This window comes from Pieris rapae, chromosome 14 (assembly GCF_905147795.1).
Source record: "Pieris rapae chromosome 14, ilPieRapa1.1, whole genome shotgun sequence".
Taxonomy (NCBI): Eukaryota; Metazoa; Arthropoda; class Insecta; order Lepidoptera; family Pieridae; genus Pieris; species Pieris rapae.
Genome location: NC_059522.1, coordinates 3,007,497 through 3,030,738, shown reverse-complemented (window position 1 = coordinate 3,030,738; position 23,242 = coordinate 3,007,497). Strand labels below are relative to the sequence as shown.

At 31.8% G+C, this 23,242-nt stretch overlaps 3 protein-coding genes across 5 annotated transcripts in view; 1 reads left to right on the top strand and 2 right to left on the bottom strand.

Moving 5' to 3' along the window:
* LOC111004397 (small G protein signaling modulator 2) overlaps nt 1–13,148 on the bottom strand; it is a 35,915-nt gene extending 22,767 nt beyond the window's left edge. For all 3 annotated transcript variants that reach the window (XM_022275411.2, XM_045631149.1, XM_022275415.2), the window contains exons 1-3: nt 12,776–13,148; nt 7,178–7,284; nt 6,748–6,900 (exon numbers count right to left, since the gene is read on the bottom strand). In XM_022275411.2, coding sequence (XP_022131103.2) covers nt 6,748–6,900; nt 7,178–7,284; nt 12,776–12,794 — 279 coding nt within the window. In that variant the 5' untranslated portion in view covers nt 12,795–13,148. The remainder of the gene's footprint in view (nt 1–6,747; nt 6,901–7,177; nt 7,285–12,775) is intronic.
* A 596-nt stretch (nt 13,149–13,744) lies between these two features.
* LOC111004360 (vacuolar protein sorting-associated protein 33A) lies at nt 13,745–19,870 on the top strand. The gene is made up of 11 exons (XM_022275362.2): nt 13,745–14,017; nt 14,241–14,440; nt 14,567–14,746; nt 14,854–14,974; nt 15,116–15,269; nt 15,853–16,016; nt 16,272–16,442; nt 16,914–17,039; nt 17,416–17,601; nt 18,073–18,196; nt 19,513–19,870. Exons 1-11 carry the CDS (start codon nt 13,901–13,903, stop codon nt 19,791–19,793), a joined length of 1,824 nt encoding a protein of 607 aa, XP_022131054.1. The 5' UTR covers nt 13,745–13,900; the 3' UTR covers nt 19,794–19,870.
* On the bottom strand, nt 19,863–22,251 carry LOC111004366 (exocyst complex component 8). The gene has a single exon (XM_022275368.2). It carries the CDS (start codon nt 22,146–22,148, stop codon nt 20,097–20,099), a length of 2,052 nt encoding a protein of 683 aa, XP_022131060.2. The 5' UTR covers nt 22,149–22,251; the 3' UTR covers nt 19,863–20,096.
* Between the last annotated feature and the right edge of the window lie 991 nt (nt 22,252–23,242).

The following is a 23,242-nucleotide window of genomic DNA, read 5'->3' as shown; positions in this document are numbered from 1 at the left end:
AAGAGGTGGTTACTTGTTTAGATATAAGAATTCATTAATTTATTAGTTTTGGCTTTGGTAAATTAAGACGAAAGATTTATTTATGTATAATTTATTATATACGGGCATGCTTTTATATGGATCATTAAGCTCAGCTTCATAAGTTTTTATACCTTCAATTATACCTGATAGTTGCCAATTTATCAATTATTTTAAGATGTAGTAAGACAATTAAGTATATATTTAAATTGTAGATCCAGCCCCACAGGCCGCATTAGTGCATTTCCACCTCATAAAAAAAGTCTATATTTAAATAATGGCAAATGGAAAGATCCGATACTAAAGCTTTAATCTTAATCAGAGACAAAATAATGACTAATAAGTAAATGATAGATCACACATTACTTGACTAGATTTCGAAAAATACCTGAATCGCTATCGTAAACGTCACTAAAGTAAAATAATATTTCAAACACGACAGTCATTGGCCGTATTTATAGTAAGTAAAAAATACAGTAACATATAAAACTGCATAAGAATACACAAATATTTCAGTTAAATTTTATATTTTTGTTATAACACCAAAACACCAACAATATTTATGAACAAATTTTTTATTCAATCCATTTTTCGAATGTATATATTACTTTAATTTTTTGTGGCCCACGTATAGGAATGCTAACAAAAGACAAGTTTCTTTCCCATATTGACTTGACCTATTTCTAATGGATCACTAAGAAAACATTGGAACAATAGAATGTGACCATTCTTATTAAAACAATTCCACCTAAATAGTACCAACAACAATAAAGAAATGAAAGAAAATACATGGGGTCTAGGCTCCTAATATTATTTTGTCCCATTCGGTGCCGAGATTTTGGTCCGTGGGGTCCTAGCGATATAAGACTTTTTAGGGAAATATCAAAAAGGTTAGTCGATATCACTGGAGACCGAAAAGCTGGCAGATACCTCGGACAAAGAATTAGTCTAGCTATACAAATATTGGTTATATTTATATAAGCATAACAACGTCATAATTAGAATTTTCCATATAATTAAAAACAAAGTGATTTTATTTTCTACCTCGCTACATCAAACAATCAATCAATCAAAATAACTTTATTCATATAGGTAAACAAGTACACTTATGAACGTCAAAAAATGATAATTGTAAATTTACATTTACTACCCGTTCACAAGTCAAGGGCGTAGAGCGGGCAAGAAGATCATTTGTGTCTTCAGTAAAATTTAAAACACGGGGTCACCGGTTCGGATATTGGTTATATATATAATAAATATCTTTTTTTACCAGATAATACCTCTGAATTCGACATTACTAGTGACCTATTGATTATGCTGTTATAAAGGGACCGCGCTCCATCACTATATTGAACCAGCTACCCACTGAAGTATTTCCAAACCAATTCAACTTAGGGTTGTTCAAAAAAAGAGCATAATTCTTAAAACTTCTACTACCCGTCAACCCTAAGTCTAAATAAAAAGAAAAAAGGCTTAGACTGGAAACATTCTCATCTTCACAGAATTTCCAAAATATTGATAAAATAATCTACTTTTATAAATAATATAAGGAATATAAACCTACAACAATATTTTCTCGTTAGTATCGATCAGTGAAAACAACAAGGGCTTAGTTATAAGGCTCAACTCAGTTCAATAATCCGTTAACAAACAAGGTGAAGCAGCAATTTCAAGGTATTAAATTAAACATTTTCTCAAATGGTATGTTTGCTGTTTTTTTATTTTATAGAAGATTAATAATTAATATAATATAGGCCGTAATTTTTTATTGTACGAGATTTAATAGTCGTAAGCATTTATTTAAAGAGAAACTTATAATATTGTTACAGCAGGTGAGCCTCCTGCCCGTTTGCCTCCTGTTCTATATAAAAAAAGCAACTGCTTGATTCCGTCACCCATAGGGCAAACTCCAATGAAGTTTTCCATACAAAAAATTTATTAGACTAATGGAGAGATTCAAAGTGTTTTTAGTGCTTTAGAGCATGTGACATTGTGTGTTGCCTTTGTTTTAATAGAGACGGTTTTACCGTAACGGGATGTAATTAGATTTGAAAAGTCTGGGAACCTTTGGCAAAACAGACCGAATGTTTATTACAGCCATCAACGATTTATGACCAACAGAACGTTTTTGGAAATACGAAGGCCCCTCAACCACATTAACTTTCATTTAACGATGCGCAAACGTTGGGTTAGATGAAAGAGAACTTAGTTATCTATAACCTTTTTTTTAATAAAGTATTGATTGGTTTCTTTATCTGAAGCCAATCGTTCTATATATAAGTTACTATATATAAGATATAAGTTAAAATCTGCTATAGTCTATAGTATAGCTATATATAGTCGTTTTCAGTTAATATAATTTATACTGTTAATTTTACACACAAAACGACGGTTTTTGTTTTTTAAAATTTATTATTTTTATGTAGTCTTATAGGAATAAAAATTAGATAACGTACATGTATCCGATTTAAAATAACTTTCAGAAATCAATAAATATAATACCTGTTACGACATCAATAAAAATCGTATTTGAATCCAATCCGTACTAATATAATATACGCGCTCCTTTAACTACGGTAAGTGTATAAAATGTAAAAATAGCAATAAAAACAGGTTTACTACCAATGATTATACTGTAATAACCATGATTTGGTATAAGTGACACACATTTAGGCTACATTATTTTAATCTTAAAATGTTTTGCTTGGTTCATACTTGAATGGCCGCGAAAGGCAATGATGTAGGTACAAGATTTTGTGAGCAGTGCCTGTATTGATTTTCTGTAACTACGCCGTGACATCAGACTAAAAGCCTCAGTATGCAGCCAGCTAAATCATAATTTGTAATCTCATTATGTAGATAGAAGACGATATATTCTAATTTCATATTTTTTTGAGCAATGTTTTCATAGTTCAGGCATTAGTTGGATGTGTTGTGTGATGTATGTATGTGGAGTACGTTCATGATGCAGAAGGGAAATGCTTTTGCGCATCTCCTGCCCCCGAAAGTACCAGGAGTATGTGGGAACCACAGCCAAATGACTGCTATTCAGAGACTGAGAGACCCACTAAAACCCCCTTAAGCATTTCGTACAACACCGCAGAGGCTCCAGGCTCGATCTACTTCATAACGGCATAACTGTTATGCTCAAAACCTCCATTGCAGTATACACAACATAGGAGATAAGAGATGGGAATGCCTTCTCCCAATTACTCGTCTTCCAACCCAAGGATTAGTGATTATACTAGAGCGCTTCCTCTATTGTTCTGCTGTCTCCATCTGTCGCGTTACTTGCTCACAGAAGGTCGAAGTACCTACACCCTGGCAAGATCTAAGTTCAAGTATTCATCTAAAAAAAATGTTTTTAGTCGTAGTATAAATTTAATATAATAGGGATTGTATGAAAAATATTTAAAAGTTCTACGATATGAAACTATCATATTGTGAAGGCAACAAAGCAGATACTGTATGAGCTACTGGAGTAATAAATTATGATTCACTCAGCTAAAGGCGTTCAAAAGGAAGGCTTTTAACTAAATATAAAGCAAATATTGATTAGTATTGTGGGCGGTCCATTAGTAGCCCACAGTTAGACATCAGCGACTCTAATTATTGAGACACTTGCATAGAGGAAGAAATAGTGACTACACATACAATTATGACTGTGACTGTACTTAAGCCAATTAATAATATTTTATGCCTATGTGATTGCTTTCGTCTACTTATTGATTTCTGTAATATCCCTAAAATTAAGCTATGTAAGCTGGCAGTGAATGAGTTCAGTTTCAAACTTGAACCAGAAATGAATGTATTTGATATTATGAATGCTTGTTTACTGGTAGAAATATAAAATATAAATAACGCTTAAACTGAACAGAATATTTTTATTATAAACAATCACAATAATTAACGCCTGAACCCAATAAAAAATTCACAATCTCAGATTGAAAACAATCAGTCCGATACCGACCGACAGACAGAATTGAAAACATTTGGCGACCAATGCAATCTCTTCGCTCTTTACACACATATTTGATAGTAAATAAAAAACAAATAAAGTAAATAAAACCGTTCAAATAATATTAAAATATACATGTCTATGTTAAAAATATATCAAATAGCTTTTTAATTATTTTAAAAACAGGTGTAATTTAAAATCTAAAGATAAGGATATTGGCACAGATTTTATCAATATTTGGATTACGATGTCTAAAAATAGGTTATTGTGTTTGGGCGTAAAAGAAGTTACTGAAATTGAGATATTTTAAACCAGTCGTCAAACATCTAGAATCAAAAGTATGACGTACGAGACGTATCCTTTGATGGTTTGATGTTATCTCTACGAACTCGGGTTACCCTAATAAGCTACCTCAAACGAAACTCCAAAATTTCCATTGTGCGGTAAATGTGACATCAAAGGCGAAATTTTACTGCCAATGATACAATGGTTACGTGTGCGTACATAGTAATCTTAGTCACAGTGACTAAAATATAAATCTTATATTAAAATCCGGACTGAATCAACAGTTAAATCTATGAAATAGTGAAGGCAAAGTACCAAGTAAGGTTTGGATTACATTTGTTGCGGTATACTATACAACACACACACAAAAAAATGGATGTTTTGTTAAATGTTTGTTGTTATTTTGCGTATTTTGTTAAGACTACTGTTAAAATAATCGTATTGGTGGCATATTAGAGCGTACCAATTCTTAAAAGGCCGGCAACGAACTCGCGAGCCCTCTGGCATCGAGAGTGTCCATGGGCGGCGGTATCATTTAACTCCTGCCCGTTTGCCCCCTGTTCTATACAAAAAAAATACTAGTCCTGGCGAAATTGGTTTTGTAACCTTTTTAGTAATTTCAGACCAATATCTGGTTTATAGATGTACAATTTTTACAATTATTTTCTCCATAAACACCTTAGCCAGAGTTCAATGAATATCAAAATTACTGCAGTGGTCAAAAGAAGTCCAGTCGTCTTCGAGTTTTGAGCTTACATATTTTGCGATTCATTTCTATTCATTATAATAATCCGTTTATATCCAACTTCTCATCTTGGTTTAAAATTAATGTTGTATTCCTCTTATATAACATGATATTCACTTTGTCTATTGCATTCATACAAGTTGTGTTTATTTGAAACTTCTCTCCATTGCGAGAAACTCTCGTCGCAGCTAATTATCTAACTTCACACAACTCGCACTAGACATGTAGCGTACAATTTAATTACACAGTGTCACAAAGTAACTTCATGTAGACATATTACATTTGTTTCGTATTAAACTTTGTTCAAACAAAGAGATTCTATATAAATGTGTTTCTGTGTTTGTTTCAACATTTTTATGTTATTTTATATGTTTTGTTTGAATTTCGAACGTACCCATTTCCTTTCGGCACCTGCGTTTTTAAGTTATGTTTCATAAAGTTGGACACAATACACATTTTATTTGCTAAGAATGATGTTATAATTGGAGACTTTATTTGTAGTTCCAACTAATTTATTTTTTTATAAAATTTTGCGAGACTGTGGAAGTATTTTATATTGTATATAAACCATATTTATGTTAACCATAAAATCGTATTTATATAAGTGGTTATCGCGAGCGCCGCAAAAGAACATTAAAGAAGATGTCCAATAATACTTCTCAACTGAAGTGTTCTTTTCATTGAACAAATAATTTAATTAACAAAGCACTTCGTTTTAATTTTTACAGACAATAGACAATAGACAAAAAGGCCAGTCAGACTCCTAAGAGCAGTTTATAACTATATACCTAACACCCACCATCTTCTTTCTAAATAAGTCTGAACAAAGTCCGAGGCTGCTAAAATTTAAATTTGCTTATACGCTGAACTATTTGTATCAATAAAATTAATTAATACTGCTTGATGAGTCTTTTAGGAAACAGCTACGGCTACGGGGCTTTTAGACCATATTTAGACAGATTCATACTGAAGATAAACCCCGCGTGAACCAACTAAACGGCGCGGCGGTTCATTTAGATATTGGCTGTTGACAACTGAAGCTTCAGACTAGACCCGGTATGAGTTTGACGTTTTGATTGAGTACGCATATGGGAGAATACTGCCGTAGAATTATAAAATATAATAATAATAATAATAAATTATTTCAAGAATATGGTACAAAAAAGTGTAAGGTGGGTACAATCGTTAGTTCTCATATTCTGCCACACAATGCCGCGCAAATTTGTCCCTAAAGGAATTTTATATTTTACATTATTTATATGAATTTGTCAATTCTTATATTGTTTGTATCATACATTATTAAATTTATATCAACTACAGAGTCTCACGCAAATTATAATTTATTGAATATTATTTTTTTTCCAACAGCCGATTTAAAGACTCTTGTCGGTAAGATAGTAAGTAAGACGAATAGCACAAGAGGTTACGCGGTTCCACCGGCCAGCGAGTTGCGACAAGCCCATAAATATCATGAGGAAATTTACGGAGTAGTTCTCACTCGGGCCCGGCGGGAGACGCAACCCCACCAGACCTAAGCTTGAGCAAACAAAGTCTCTTTTTAGGAAAGGGAGAATAGACACTTCCCTGCTGCTTAGCTTCTCGGCCACAAATCTGCCTGATCGCGTGCCTAATAGATGTTATTTAAGAGTCCTTTGTATTATAAAATAAATTGTCTTTTAAAATTTAGAGGTGTCATTTATTACGTTATCAAGGTCAATAATTTGAGATATTCTCGTCTTACCTTCGCAATCTTATGTAGAAGAGCAGTTGTAGAGCTGGTCTTGAAAAGCCCAAGAGCGCGTCTGCGCAATCCTTGGCCAAGGCAGGCTTCCACAGCACCGCACAGTGCTGTCACTCCACCACTTTCTTCATGAACAAATTTCCGTGTAACCGCCTAAAGTAGAAGAGAGATTGATTAGTATGACAAAACACCCAAGTCCTGTATTTGCTTGCTATGGGTTGTAAATGATTCTACAGCATTATAGAGCCGTTTTGTATTAATTTCTAGTCTCGTCAAACTCACATAGGTTTTGAGTATAATTATTTTTTTGTTGTAACCTATTGAAAAAACGTTTGTAAAGGCCCGGAGCCTCATGTAGCGAATTGTATGGTTTTAATAGAACAATTTATTATTTTTAATATCAGAATATTTTGAAAACTATTACCCTTACCTCTTCCATCAACTGCTTGACTTCTTTCTTAACAGCTGCGATGAGGCGGTCTTTCTGTTCTGCTGCTGGGTCTGTCGTCGACGGCATATCGCCTGAACTATTTTCCACTACAAAAACATTTTAAAATATACATCAAAGTGTCAAAAGTCAAAGAGCTTTACGTGAAGAATATATTTAAGAAATTATTTTCAGTATCAATTCTTAAACACATTCTTGCAATAACTATTAATACTTTAAAAAAATAAACAATGTTTTTCCTTATTTTTTTTAGCACAAAACAATAAAAGAGGCGAATGAAAATTTGTTTTAAATATTGTATTTCATATATATTATCATATATCATATCTACATTAGATAAATTCTCATACAAAAACCATTAAAATTTTCTACTTTTCGTGAAATGTTTCCATTAATATCCTAACAACGTATAAGTATCGTAATACAGCGAGGAAATTACTTTGTTCGGATTAATACCTGCACTTGAGTTTTATCGTCAGACGTCGAGGCAGAATACGAAATTCCACCCGTATTACCTCGACGTCAACATCTTTCCACAACTAGCGTTTTAAGGGCAGTTTTTGCCGCGTACCGCATGTATGTGGAACCAGCTACCCACTGAAGTATTTAAGAAAAGACCAATTCTTAAAAGCCGGCAATGCACTCGCGAGCCCTGTGTCAGTTGACATCTGATTATCTTCCTGCTCGTTTGTTACATTAAAAAATATTCTATGTTCCCGTTTTTAAAATATTACAACTACCCTATTATAAAACGTATAATAAGTCCACAGACGCAAAAGTCATGCGCATGAATAATAAATTTACCTGTCAAGTTATTCTTCTCCTACAGTTTTATAGTCACTTGAAATGACTGAAACATAAATACTAACGTGATGTAATACGTGATGGAAGAAGCCCTTGGGAAGAAGCTAATTTAAATATAAATTGCATAGAAAGTCCCAAAACTCAATTGCCAATGTGACATATCCAATAAATAATTTCAAAATTGCAAGATTACAATACCTACGAATAGTCAGTTTTGTATTGAAAATATAGTTATTGATAAGCAATGTTATTGTTTCTATTTAATTAATCGTTTAAAAATATTTATCTTTGCGATTATTTTTATTGATAACACAAACCATTCCTTATTTCAGGTCAGTCTGAATGCACCGTTTTAACAAAAGAAATGATCTGTGTCCGTCATCACAGTATAAATAAGATTCGTCAGAAAGTAACAGAAAAGTGGTATTAGATTTATTAACTTTTAATGAATAAGCACATTAGGCTTCAATTGTACTAACACCTAAATCGTACGTAACAAATGCATGTATTATAATATATAATACATACCATATAATACATGCATTTGTTACGTTACCATTTTCAGTGTTACCCACGTACTATGTTACAAAGAAGAATTATTCATTTTTGTCCATTCTCTTGATTGGCATTAAAACAATTAGGGTCGTTTTTTTCACATTTGAATCCCTTCTATTCCCAGGGGTGACTAGTAATGTTTAGGAAATCATTGAATGCAGTAATACATACTTTTAAAAATAAAGTCTTTTCTTCAGCAAGATAACCTCTACGATTTTTAAGATGGTTTCCCTTGATGTCCCATAGTCTTGAGACGAGATTCATGTGTTTCAATTATTTTATATTATGCATATCCAGATGTTATATATTTATTATTGGACCAAGAACGTTAGATCTATCAACGAATAAACACACCCGCATACAACTATAACTAAACTTCAACAAAATCCAGTAATCAAGCGGTTTCCGTTTGATAAACGAATCAACTTGATAGCTATTAAAGGTCGGTCTGAATCAGTTTATTTCCACTTCCAAGCTGCGTCTAACCAGGATTTTGCCGTCTAATTTATATACTCTGGCTGTAACCCGAATAGGTTTGTCTCTATATAAACCATCTTATAATCATTCTGAATAATATGATAGCTAACAACAGGAGTTAAATATGTATAGTTTACACACAACTTAGGACCCATAAATATTATTTTCTAAAATGCTAGTTGGTGTCTCTTAATTCAGTTACTGTTGTATTATATTAAAACAACCTAATCTTTAGTTCATTAATGGGAGAAACCAACTAGAAATGTTTTGATCAATTGGTATTTGCTATAGCTCTTACGACAGAAGGCACCAGAGATGTCTAGTGTTAATTGTCTAACTTATTACAGAAAGGAAACTGAAATTGCATAAAGACAAGGCCGCGTAAAAAGTTAATGAAAAACATTAAAAATAAAACGTTTCAGGAAATAAAATCGTAATCTCACAATTTACTCACGTAGAAAGAAGTCATTAAAATGTAAATGGTGCTCAAATATTGATGAGTATTTTATTTCGTTTGATAGAGTGAATAACAGAATTGAGCTTTATTCGTTCCTTTACACATGGATAAATTGCTGTAACGTTCAACAATACAACGACAATTTGTAGGGACTCGTTAATCTGATATAGACACAACTTGAAGGGGTTCGAAATTCGAATGTATAAGTTAATTTAATTTAATAATAATTAACAATACACCTTATTTTGGATTACAAAATTAAAAATGATTATTATTATAATAATTTTCAAACTAGTTAGTATTTCGATGCTATGATGAATTGATAGCACGACCGTGTAACAATAGATTATATAAGGCGGGAATCTGCTATAAAAAAAACCTAAAAAAGAGTTCCAAATTCGAATGGATAAGTAAATTTAATTTAAACACACATATTTAACAGTAACAACTACACCTTAAAATCATTCTTATTAAAATAATTTTCAATCTTTTATTTTAGGCCGTGTAACTATAGATTATGTAAGGGACGTTAGAATCTGATATAATCAAAACCTAAAACGAGTTCCAAATTCGAATGTGTAAGTAAATTTCATTGCAATATACATATTTAATTCTTATTAAAAAGATTTTCATACTAATTGAAATTCGACGCTTTTATAATTTATCTTGAAAATAATAGGTAATAGTTTCTCATTAAAATTTTAATCACGGTTAAAGACAATATTAATGAATTAACAGCAAGGCATCATAAAACGGGTAATTGCCTCCAATATATACATTATACAGTTCTACGACAGCGAAGTACTGTGAATAAATAGCGAAAAGATAATTTGCTTGGTAAATGAGTTGCACCAGTTTTCCCTTCAAATGTTTAATTTGCGATAGTTGATTGTTTAATATCCGAACGCTTCGTAACAAATTAAAAATGGAATAATATCCATCCACAACTTTCATGAATCACCCAGACCAATCAATGCTACATGTTTTTTATAGGACAGCAGGAAAATTGGAGAAGGCGTACCTGTAGTTAATTGATTGATACTTTTCCTTTTAAGATTTAGTACGCTCTTTTGTTTAAGGATAATTTACAAGCAGAGGTGTCAGGCGACAATATTATACTATGTGTAACTCAAACCTCTACGCAACGCCAAGGGATCAAGCCTTTATAGAACTGTTTCAATTTAGAGGACTCATCGCAGGACTTTGTCACAAGTTCATTTGTCATATATATCTATTATCTAGTGTATGTCTATTGTATTCGATTTCTGGATTCAGGCTGTTTCGATTGTCATGCGAATGTTATTCTTCAATAATTCAATAAAACATATTGACATTCTTCGCTCGGCTCCGACGAGCGACAATATTGAATAGCATTTGATAGGCCATAAGGAGACAGATGAGAGTTTTATCTTGATAATATCCTTATCGATTAGACTTAAACTGAGTAAGATATGTTTAAATACAGATGCAAATTAAATACATATTTTTAAGGCACGTTTAGGCAGATTTATTTTTTTTAGTTATACGAAAGCTTTTTTTTGTTAAAAATTACACGTAGTTTAAAATACATATCCAGAGTCAAGGCTCAGCTAAATATGACTGGTATGTCTAATACATGTTTATTGTAATTTGTATGTGACTCTAAACTACTACTCCAAATGTCTATTCTCCCATCATTGTTAACCTTACCCCTTATTTTCACAAACAAACAATTCCAATTGAATTATTTTATTTAAAGTATTATTTTATCTCTTTCTGTCAAATTGTGTTCAAAATCTCGTATCAAAAGAGTCAAAAGAGTTTTACTAAACAGTGCGTTTGGACTGATTTATTTTATTCCCGCTATTTTTTTTAAATCTTTATTAATTTATTTGAATGTTGCCAGCTTTTAGATATACATCGAGAAAATATTTGTGCGTTCTAATTTTGAATATAAAGTTAGAGAAAACAATTAATTATAAACGCAAACATTTCCATTCAAATAATTCTCTCATAAAAGAACACTATGAAGTGCTGTTCTTTTAACGAGAGAGAAAAGTTTTCCACTTCATAGGACTTTACACTTCCACTTTATACTTTTTAATTTGTTTTTTTCATCATAACTATAAGACGCCAGTTACTTTGGCATCGTGAAATTAAAAAGTTCATTGACAATTACAAGAAAATCCTTTTTGAAAAAAGAACATGTTTTCGTTTCATAACATGTAATCATGATGATGAAATAAAAATTGTCTATCTATTTGTTTTATATCATTACGAGCTTTTAAAATAATTATATTAGTATTATAAAAGAGTAACGTATTAATTATATATGTCCATACACAAATATTTTTTTTTATCCACCAAGAAGAACGAAGAAGCTACACACACACACACACACACATATATATATATTTATTTCTATAAAATTATTCTACCATTTTCTTATTCTTTCGCTATAAGATTATCTAAAATGAGCAACTCTCTCATACTCTTTATAAAAATAGCGGAAAAAGAAACATTTTAATATTTTAACACCTTCACTAGACTATCTCTTTAGATATGAAAATTCTTGACTAAAATTTATCGATACTAATGTTATAGAGGAATATTTTAATTTCTGTATATTATATATTTTTATATATTAGTTAAGTATATTTAAAGCTACTGGACAGATTTCATAACTTCTTCTTAGAGCGTAAGAAGGAATCGTTTTGAGTACGCTATACAATATTTATTTCCAAAATATTTACTATGGCATAGTCACGCCATTAACTAGTAATTTGTATGTAACCCGTTGTGCGAAAAAATAAGATTAATAGCCGACACGTCATCTGCCTGAAAAACTCGGGAAGAAGGTCGATAAAACTTGTAATATACTTTTACTTTTCGGATCGCTTTTCAATAATTAAATAAACTTATGTTATACTTATAAAGATTTGAGTTTTAAGTCCCTTATATATATTTAAATAATAATTAATTTATTATATGCTTTGCTACAAAACAACCTTTTTCTTACAATAGTACATAAATTAGCAATACAAGACATTATCAGAAAAGCAAAAATATACGTTATTACAAATACTACATTATGCGTACATTTCATTGCACCAAACCAAGATCCAAACTTATTTAAGCTAAAAAACGTATACAAACATTACATGGCCTAATTCGCCTACGCAATTTTCGTTATCACCTCATGTCAAAGTTAAGTGCACTCCAACAAGTAGAATGTCCCATAAAACAGCGAGACCTCTTTGCAAGTCTATTATCATAAAATCTATTCCAAATTTAAAATTGATACCTACCTTTATTTTGTGCGGCCATCGTATTCTGTTCGGGGATGTTGGCGCATCATTTGCGAAACAATTTCACATGTTGTGTTGTGCCAGATAGCGTGAGTAACGCGGAGAACGTGTTTACAATGTCACTGACGGTTGAAAATGGCTTGTTTGGTGGAAAAATCGATCCTGCGCCGCGCGCATTCTACAGGCAGCCTTCAGGCAACGACCCGCTAGTGATAAGCCCTGAAAATCGTATACATAAGAGTATAGATAACATACATAATACATTTTTGGCACGTACCGGCTACGTAAAATGGCTGATTGACTGATTGTTTTGTTTATTACATCACCGCCTACGTTTCCCCTTGTTATGTTTCCCCTTGATTCTAGAAATCTTTACTATTACCATACACACATTATTATATTATATGTGTATTCTTATAAATCTATTTGTTACAGTCTATTTCTTGTCCGTTGTTATTTATTAATATAAATGTAAATAAACACAATTAGGAACGAAGCGATGTTCTTCGTTTCTTCTTGAGGACAATCAAGTACAATTCATCTTGACAAACTTAAATATTTGCCAATATTAGGTCCAAAAAGCTGTTTTGGTGTTAACAATAATATTAAGGAAATAAAGTAAATATTATAATTAATAGCAATCAACAATTTTAATAATAACAGTTGTTCATGAAATAACGCATCAGGATTTAATTATATAAATTTGAGTATTGATAGTTAAAACATATTTTTAGGAATTAAAAGCGATGCTAAAAGTTTCTTCATATAGTTAAAACGATAAAAAATTAAATTTCCCGCTTCTAATACCCCGCCGTTTTTAAACGTGTAATGTTTTAAGTCAATAATCAAGACTGGAACCTCATTCAATTTGACAGTGATAGTGAGTGGTTCTGATAATTGTTAATTAAGACGTCTGACTTTTGAGAATTTCTCTATTAGTCAAATCATCAATAACATTAAATGTAATAAGCAGAATTGTTAGCTACAAAAGTCAAAAATATTAAATATATATTCAGATTAAAATCCAATTATATGTTGGATAAAACCAAGAGTTGGTACGCTACGTGATCGTTTTAGTTATAATTTAATCATGAAAAGCGTCTCCTAAAAGTTAAACAAGGAATTATGAAAGAATCAACGATGTGTACACATTTATCTGGTGGACGATTAAATGTAGCGATTATTCAGGAAACTATGAGAAAAGAGTTATTAAATCTCTTACAGCTATGCGAAGGACCCAAAGTAAGTACGCCCCTTTAAAGCAAAAGCTTAAAAGGTTTAATTTACCGCACTTTATCTTACTCTTTTAATTTTGCTAAAATATATATTATTTCCTTGACTTCAAAAGCAGATTGCCATGAATCAGAAATATAAATATATATAAAATAAAAATTAGAATCATTGTTCTATACTAGCCAAACAATGTTATTATTATTTTTACATACAACATAAAAATATGTGTTAGGTAACAATATGGGATGAATGGTTAGCTGGCCCAATAGGCTTGGTAGCCCAATACTCTTTGCTGAAAGAACATGAAGTAGCTGACATGTTTCCCCTTCGACCTGGCAGTTTACCTACAATTTCAGTGAAACATATAATATTTATTGCAAGACCAAAAATATTTCTAATGGATCTTGTTGCTGATTATATTCTATCACTAAGGTATGTTTGATATCTGTATAGTATGGCATTTTTGGCTGATAATTATAGGATATACAGATTTGGCAAAAAATAAGTTTATACAAAAAATCTTGTTTTTTAATGCATATGTGTAATTTTTTTTTTCAGAACTAAACAAAATGCACCTGTTGAATTCCACCTATTCTTTGTACCTCGTAGAAGTGAACTATGTGAAAAGCATTTAAAAAATAGAGGAGTGTATGCTAATCTTACCATACAAGAATTTATTTGTGATATCTTTCCATTTGATAGTGATTTAATGTCACTGGAACTGCAAAATGATTTCAGGTAAAGATAAAAAGTTCTGTTGCTATTCTCTAGTCATCTAGTGTGTTACACATTATGAACACCATAGACATACAGTTTTATTTTATAGAATTTTAAATGCATTTTAGAGAAAATTATTTAGAGGGTGATCCAACTTGTCTGTACAATGCAGCTCAAGCACTAAGAACTATTCAACAAATATATGGTATAGTGCCTCATGTGTACGGAAAAGGACAAGCTGCCAAACAGGTTATATATTTGAGTATTATGAGAAAATAGCTTTTATAAATTACACTTACATTAACTGCTGAGTGCTATGTTAGTATTCAATATTTTCTATTGAGTACTGTCTAAAATATTTCATTTCATTTGAATTTATTTTTGTAATAGGTTTGGGATCTCTTTTGTCGACTTAATAAAGAGGAACAAGGATTAGGCCCAAAGGGTGCAACCACATCGTGTATAGATCAGTTACTGCTGCTCGACAGAGGTATAGACTTCACAAGTGTCATGGCTACACAATTGACATATGAAGGGCTTATAGGTATAAACAATATAATATCTATTATAAAATATGTTTTGTACTCCTGCTCTTCTTTCAATTTGTTATAGTTTTCTAGGCTGGCCTTGAAGAGATCATTTAGTAGCAATATGGCGCCCCATTACACTTTGTAATGGTTTTCAATTTGTTTTATGTGCAAATTAATGAATTATTAGACCAACCATATTTGGTAATTTTAAAAATTAAGTATTAATATAGATCAAGCACTTAAGTTTTTTTCAAGTTCAAAACCTTGGTTTTGATGAAATAAATAAAAAATGTATTTAATCATGATAAGTATATTTTTTATTTATTTGTGTAAAATGTGGAAACCCTTTTAAGTAAAAAAATACCTGCGTCAGGGTCCCCAGGTCTTCCATAACAAACTTATTTAAAAAATTTGCATATATATGTATGTATTTTTATTTATTTACTTTATCTTTTTTTTTAAATTTGGTAATTAATAATAATTTTATTACAAAATTAGCAAAATGTTTTTTTACTAATACTCTGTATGTGTATTACTATTTTGCCTAAATTGCTGTGTATACTAACAAGTAAACACTGAAACATACATTTCTTGCAGATGAACTCTATGGTATAAAAAGCACGACAGCTACATTTCCCGGACACAAATTTGTGAGTGCTGACGATACAAATCCAGAAGTGACAGCCCGAGAGCGGAAACGTATAATTCTTAACAGTGGAGAGGAATTATTTACCGAGTTGAGGGACTGCAGTTTTACAACGGTACAATTATTATTTAATTAATAAATTTCGCACTTGTATGCTAGAATAGATGGAAAATGAGAAAAAAATGTGCTACATGAAATAGTTCTAAGCAGTAAGACTACCTATGTACATAAAGTAGCTACTTATTTGGCTATCAATGGGTATTGTATATGATATACATTAGCTATTTATTTACTTTTTACATTTTCAATTTTTATTCAGAGCTATTGCGGTGTACTCTGAACGTTCCTATAAGCTAAATTGAGATTACAGGTAGGAACAGTTTTATCAAGAAAAGCCAGAATTATAAAAACTCAGCTGGACGAGCGACATAATGACAAATCGGTACAGGAGATCAAGCAATTTGTGTCACGACTTCCGCAAATGTTGGCAAATAAACAGTCGCTGGCAACACATACGGCCATTGCTGAATATATCAAAGAGGTGAGTAAATTTAGCCTCAATTGCCGCACGTGTAATAAATTAATTAAGAAATTACTGAGACCAGGTAACTCTTGTACAGTAATGGGGTGTGAAGTGGGGTGGCCCCGTTTAGGTACAAAAGAAACATATTGAAGATAAGCTATATGCAAAGAAATGTAATATTAGGTATGAAATGATGATAAATAATAGGGCGGATGCGTTAAGTATATGAGAACTTTTCAACCGCTGACAGATGGATACTATTTTGTATACAATTCAAAATAATATTTAATTTTAACATGCACAAAAATCACTTTTGTTGAATAGATTTTAATTTTTACTTTTAGAAAATTATTAGAATTTTTCATCTTTATTTAATACATATAATATAGACAAAGACCAGGATTTTCTTGCATTATTCCTAAGAAAATCAGTTGATAATTGTATTACATGTGTGTAGTAGTTTTTATTATGACGCAAAATTACTTTCAGACAACAGATTCATTTGATTTCCATGACAAGATCCAGTGTGAAGAGGACTTCTTGACGTGCGTGGATAATGAACGCATTTGTCCGTTTATTGAAGATCTCATCGCTCAGAAGGTGCCTTTGACTAAGGTAAAATTTAACTAAGATAGTTACAAAGATCACACGACGCGAAAATTTAATTAAATTATTAGAAGAATTAGCAGTGACGTTAATAAAAACAGCAAGATATAAAATAGTATGATAAAATTTAACATAAAGTAATAAGAGCCGAAATTTCACTTTCACATTTGCGTTTAAATAAAAAAAAATAGATTTCGCCAGAATTGTTGAATTGATTAAGTGAATAAGTGAGTAAAAACCTCTGACATATTTAAATTTAACCTTCGAATACACATTTTAATATTTTTACCACATTTTTCTATTGTCTATGGCTGGAATGTATCAATTGTCAAACCTTCCCGCGTTAAGATTTGTCATTTATTACTACATAAGCATCTTTTTACAGGTTTTACGTCTAATCTGTCTTCAATGTGTTACCGGCTCGGGTTTGAAACCCAAAGTACTTGAGTATTACAAAAGAGAATTGGTCCAAGTTTATGGACTAAAAACATGGCTGACACTGTGTAACCTCGACAAATGTGGGTTATTAAAACCTCAGACTGGATCCAGGCAGTATTCGGTTTTGAGAAAGGTATATTTCTTGTTGTTAAAAACCTAATTTATTTTAACAGAAATTTAATATAACCGTTAGAAAATGATTAAAATATGGTAATATTATTGTTTTTTGTGTTGCCCCGTAACCCCCTAAGGGTCATTTTTATGACTATTTGGCTGATATGTTTTCTTTAAATATGTAGATTGTTAGACTGCCCAGACCACAGCCCGAGTTACGTCAACTTTTGATTGTAGTATGACGGTTTTTATATGTATGTATGTATATATATGCACAAGTGCCATTCCGCTCATGAAAATACGTTCCGACGACCTTAAGTTATATAAATTAAAAAAAAAGTTAATTTAGCTTAAGTTTAAACTACTGTTTGACCTACTGCTAATTAATCTGCTGTCACCAGTTAGACGTTCTTTTGTCTGTCATGATTTATACACTGCCTATATTTTTCGTATCCACCACAAACCATACTGATTTAAAAAATGTTTAAAGGCCCTACACCTGACAATTGAAGAATCGGAATTGGACCCAAAAGACAAAAGTTTCTTATCAAGCAAATACGTTCCATTAACTGTAAGACTGAGTGAACATATTGCCAAAAATAAAGGATGGGCCGGTAAGAAACTATAATATAAATAAATATAAAACATTATCTTCGTTTTTCGGCGTCCATTATAATATTGTCTTAATAACTACCTATTTCGGTATTGTAAATTGCTTCTGTATTTTTTTAGGCTTAATAAAACAATTTATTTACACTATAATATAAAAATATAATAAAATCTGAACCCTGCTGATCACCTGTACATGAGAAAGCGGTCTCACATAACTGGTTTTGTACACTGCGAAGTGCGAACTCACAATACAATATTTATTTCTCTATAATTATTATTTGACTAAACCCCCTAATCTTGTCATTAGCCACAGATGATACTTGAATAATGCTAGTTTCAAAACCGACCGCTCCAACCCTCCAAAGACAAAATGTTAAATATATATTTTATGAGCAGTGTTGGCCTAGTGGCTCCAGCGTGCGACTCTCATACCCGAGGTCGTAGGTTCGATCCCCTTTGGACCAATGGCTTGTTACCAATGGACTTTCTTCCTATGTGCGGATTTAACATTTGCTCGAACGGTGAAGGAAAACATCGTGAGATAACCGACACAACCGTGTTTTAGACCCAAAAAGTCGACGACGTGTGTCAGGCACTGGAGGCTGATCACCTACTTGCCTATTGAATTTAAAAATGATCATTAAACACATTAAAAAATCTGAGGCCAAGACCTAAAAAGGTTGTAGTGCCACTGATTTATTTATTTATTTAAATGTTAAATACAATGTCGGGACAAATTAAAAAAAGGACGTAAGTACATTTAAAAAGCTTACGTAATAATTCACGCGACTCGATTTTTCATCTTTAATTTTAAGAAATCGCGCGGCTTTAATATATATACATTTTTGCATGTATAAAAACATAGTAAGTCAAAACGACAACAAAGAAATACATTTGGATTAGTAAAAAATTTTCAACACCACTAAAATAAATTAAACAAGTACAAAAGGCCAATCAATGTACCTAAATATAATATGAATCATGTTTACTTGTTTAATAAAGATAACCGTTCAAATTATGGCATACTATAGATAATTTTATATTGTTTTTCGAGCTATTCAATTACCGATTTCTAATTGTATGTGATAAATGCCGCTAATTTTTTATTGTAATCATTAATAAAATTAGTCATATTTAGTTAACCTCTTTTGCCAAAGAAATATTAAATTACAATTCAGTTGTATTTCATTTTAAAAATTATCTGTTATTCTTAATATTAGCTGTTTTATAATATTTATAAATAATAATATAGAAATCTATAGATAATTAATTCTTAATACTATACCATACCATATATGGTTTTAAATATATTTTATAGGTATTGTCGACGTGATAGGAGCCCTCCCTGGACCGACCTTAGACCAACTACAAACTCTACAGCCTCGTATGGTACGACGAAACTCCATTTCCAGCGAAAATTCGTCAGTTGACAACCCTAAAGTCGTCCTCGTATTTTTTATCGGAGGTTGCACCTTCCACGAGATCTCGGCTCTGAGGTCAATAAGTCAACAAGAAGATTCCAATGTCGAATTTGTTATTTTAACTACGAAACTAATTAATGGAAATACTTTTATTGAATCCTTAATGGAATCTGAATAAGACCAAATATTTATATAAATGTTATATGTACTATTTAAATGTATCCTCGTGTAATTAAAACATTTTAAATATCAAAATGCATTTATTTAAACATAAAATTATCTTTGGGGTCAATTAAAGGAAACCATATAAACCATGGAGGTTTATTAAAATTTGACATTATTCAACTTTCATAGAATATAAATTTTTATTTGATCAGTTTTAAATAACCTTACAAAATTCTGCATGCTTAAAAACTATATATTACATTATTAAAGCTTCAGCATATATTTTTACATAGATAACAATATGTTCATTCTAATCTCATAAATATTCATTACTTGTGTACTTTGTGATGTTAGATTTTTTTGGTGGTGCAACATTCACACCATATTCCTTAGCCAAACCAAGCAACGTTTCATTGTCATACCCAACTTCTTCCTTATACAGTCTAAGCATTAGCGGTATTAATACTTCTAATAAAAAGGTATAATTTTTCTGTGAGTAACTCGAGTCACTTCCCTTCGACAACTCCAGTCGTGCATTAAAAATAGCAAATATACATATATCAACAACATCCATCATCTCCTCTGTTACAATCTTAATACCAATATTCTGAACAGTCATCACTGACTGTGTGAACCATATTGTGCTACTGGACAGATCAATCCAAGTCTCATTGATCACATATTTAGTCAAATTTATTCCCATGTCTGTCATTTGAATTAAAAATCTGTTGGTACCTGCTTTAGTATGCATATTAACAGGTGTCCACTTGTCTTCTGTCACCTTAGTTTTCATTGAATCCACAATTTTGTCCTTATACTCTTGTAAAGCTCTTTTAATTGGAGTTCGTAAATAGCTATTTAATTGAAATCTAAAATCAAGGCCAAATTCACAAAATAAGGAACACTGATCTCTTAAACTTTGAACACAGTTTAATAAAGTCTCCAATGCACATTGTGGTGTAAAAATTTGTTTGACTATTTGACTCATCAAAATCCGAAGCTGCAAACTAGCCCAAACCACAAAACTGCTAATTTTATTTTTAGGAAATAACATTGTAAACTCTGTTAAGGCATCACTAAGAGAGCAAAAGAAAACATCACCCACTTGCTTTACATAACTAAGTATAGAGCCTTCCAGTTGGACTCCTTTTACATGAGCTTTAACTGTCTGACTACAGATATCTAAGAATAATTCACAGGCTTGACTGGTCATATTAAACTTATTAAGTATCTGTATAGGATATCGAGAAGACCTTAGCCCACCTCTTGGACTCCAATTTTGAGTAACATCTAATTCCTTTAAGAGAATCTCTGTCAGAGCTTTTTGTTTTTGATCAATTTTCTTTAAAATGTCAGTTCTTTGTGGATGCTTTATAAACTCTTCAGTGGTTAATGTCTTCTGTGCTAATGTCATAAGATCATAGGTTTTTTGAAAATGTCTTTCGACAATAAGTACATCTAACTCCTCTATTACATCAGCCAACCAATCAGGTAATGTGGCTATTTGTGGTGATGGCAATTCCTCAACTGACAGACTAGGGGACTCCAACATCTCTGCTTTTACCTTCTCCTGGCTTTCTTTCTTCTTTTGATTTGATGTTTCTTTCTCCATGTGCATCTTTTTTGCTGATTCAAACTTATCCAGCCAGTCCTTTTTAATTGCTAAACTATTACACTGAAATACTCTGGTATCAGGAAAGGCTAGGACTTTAAAAGCTTGTTTTACAGTGCCTAAGTCCCGAACATTGACTACTGCTATGGTACTAATGGGATAACTTGTGAGGAATTTGTACCTCATAGGTCCACGACGGTTGGAAATCCAACATGTCAACATTAAGCAATCACTAAATAAGTAGACATGCATTCTCTGCAAGGCAGTGTTTTCCTCTGCATCAATTTCCAACAAATCACCTTCATGAAGTAAGATTCTATCAGATACATCTAATAAATTCATACAGCCTTCAACTTTCTCTGTAATTAGATTAAGCTTATTTTTGCGGTCCTCCTCCGCTCTCTCGGCTTCTAGATCATGATTATCGATAGATTCTGGAGACAAAGTGTTATCGTTTCCTAAAATTGACGCTTGTGAGAGATTCGTGAGAACAGTTCTTTGGTCACTTAATAAATGTGACAGTTTATACATTTCGGCTTCTAGGTGGGATATCTCGGTGGCAGTTTCAATAAACTGCATGTAATTTTCGTATACATTTCTCTTAAGAGCATTGGCTGTTTCCTCAGCTAAACCTTCAATTTTCACCTTTTGCTGTTGCAGCTCCTCCCCTCCTACACATGATCTGGCTAATTCCTTCACATAGCGCTCTGGCATGAAATCGGGCACTGCAAAATTCTCCATATTAATGTCTGCCATGGTTTCACATAAATATAAGATATTTCGTTGAGTTTTATCTAAAGAGGACTATTTCTCTCATCATTCGTTGATATCGAACGACAGGACGTAGATATGAAATAATATGAAAAATAAATCCACAGACTACCTAGACAAAATTACATATCAAAAGCACAGATCATAAGTTGGATGGGCACAGGCTAATAAATTCATATTAGAGATAAGTAATTGTGACTTTCAAATATAGAAAAATTATTAGTAATCCGACAAACAAATATAAATACACGCTTGTCGCTTACATACCGAATCAGATTATTATCTTTCTGAAGAAATCCGTTGAAATTGTTCATCAAGAAATAAAATTGCCAACCAACAGGTACTATATATTAATGAAATTGAACCTCTTTTATTTTTATTGAAATAAGTGTTGTGTGATGATTTGCTATTTTAAAAGCTTACCGAGAGTTTTTTACCTTGGCTTTTTCTCTCGGCATACCCCCTTCTGTTTTTTTGCCGATGAGTAGGGATGCATTCAAATTTATACGCCCAAACCCCATACTTAACCTATCCCCTTATGCTCTATATCCATTTTTGACCATCTGAGATAGACATCTCCCCTAAATGAGTTGGAAGATATATTTCGACTATCTATTTCCGTCATACATGTATCTTACCCTTCCTAAATATTTTTGTTTATTAAGAAAATGAAAAATCATCAAACCAGAATTTCCCTATGATACTGTAATTAGAAATATCAGTATTAACATATGTCTAAATATTTAAACTGTATAAATCGTTCGATTCATAACATAACATTTTGACACGCTTAATATAACGTGTAGCGAGGCGAGTACCTAGCTTTTCTCTTTCTCTGCTAGTAGGCGCAGTAGGCAATGTATAACGCTAACGTAAAATAGTTATAAGTACACTATTTTACAGCCATATAGATGCAAGGAATCTTCATGAGTATTATTCTTTTTTTACTTAATTAAATAAAGACTTTAACATTATTTTAACACCGCCTACTCTTGCGTGTTCATTTGATGTTTTCAAATTTATAATATATTATATAATATATTATTATACAATTCTTATTAACAATTTTGTAACGACAA

Coding starts and splice junctions, on each gene's coding strand:
- LOC111004366 (XM_022275368.2), bottom strand. CDS start 22,148: ATGGCAGACATTAATATGGAGAATTTTGCAGTGCCCGATTTCATGCCA.
- LOC111004360 (XM_022275362.2), top strand. CDS start 13,901: ATGAAAGAATCAACGATGTGTACACATTTATCTGGTGGACGATTAAAT. Junction 14,747..14,853: donor GAACTGCAAAATGATTTCAG/GTAAAGATAAAA, acceptor AATGCATTTTAG/AGAAAATTATTTAGAGGGTG. Junction 17,602..18,072: donor AGTATTCGGTTTTGAGAAAG/GTATATTTCTTG, acceptor AAATGTTTAAAG/GCCCTACACCTGACAATTGA.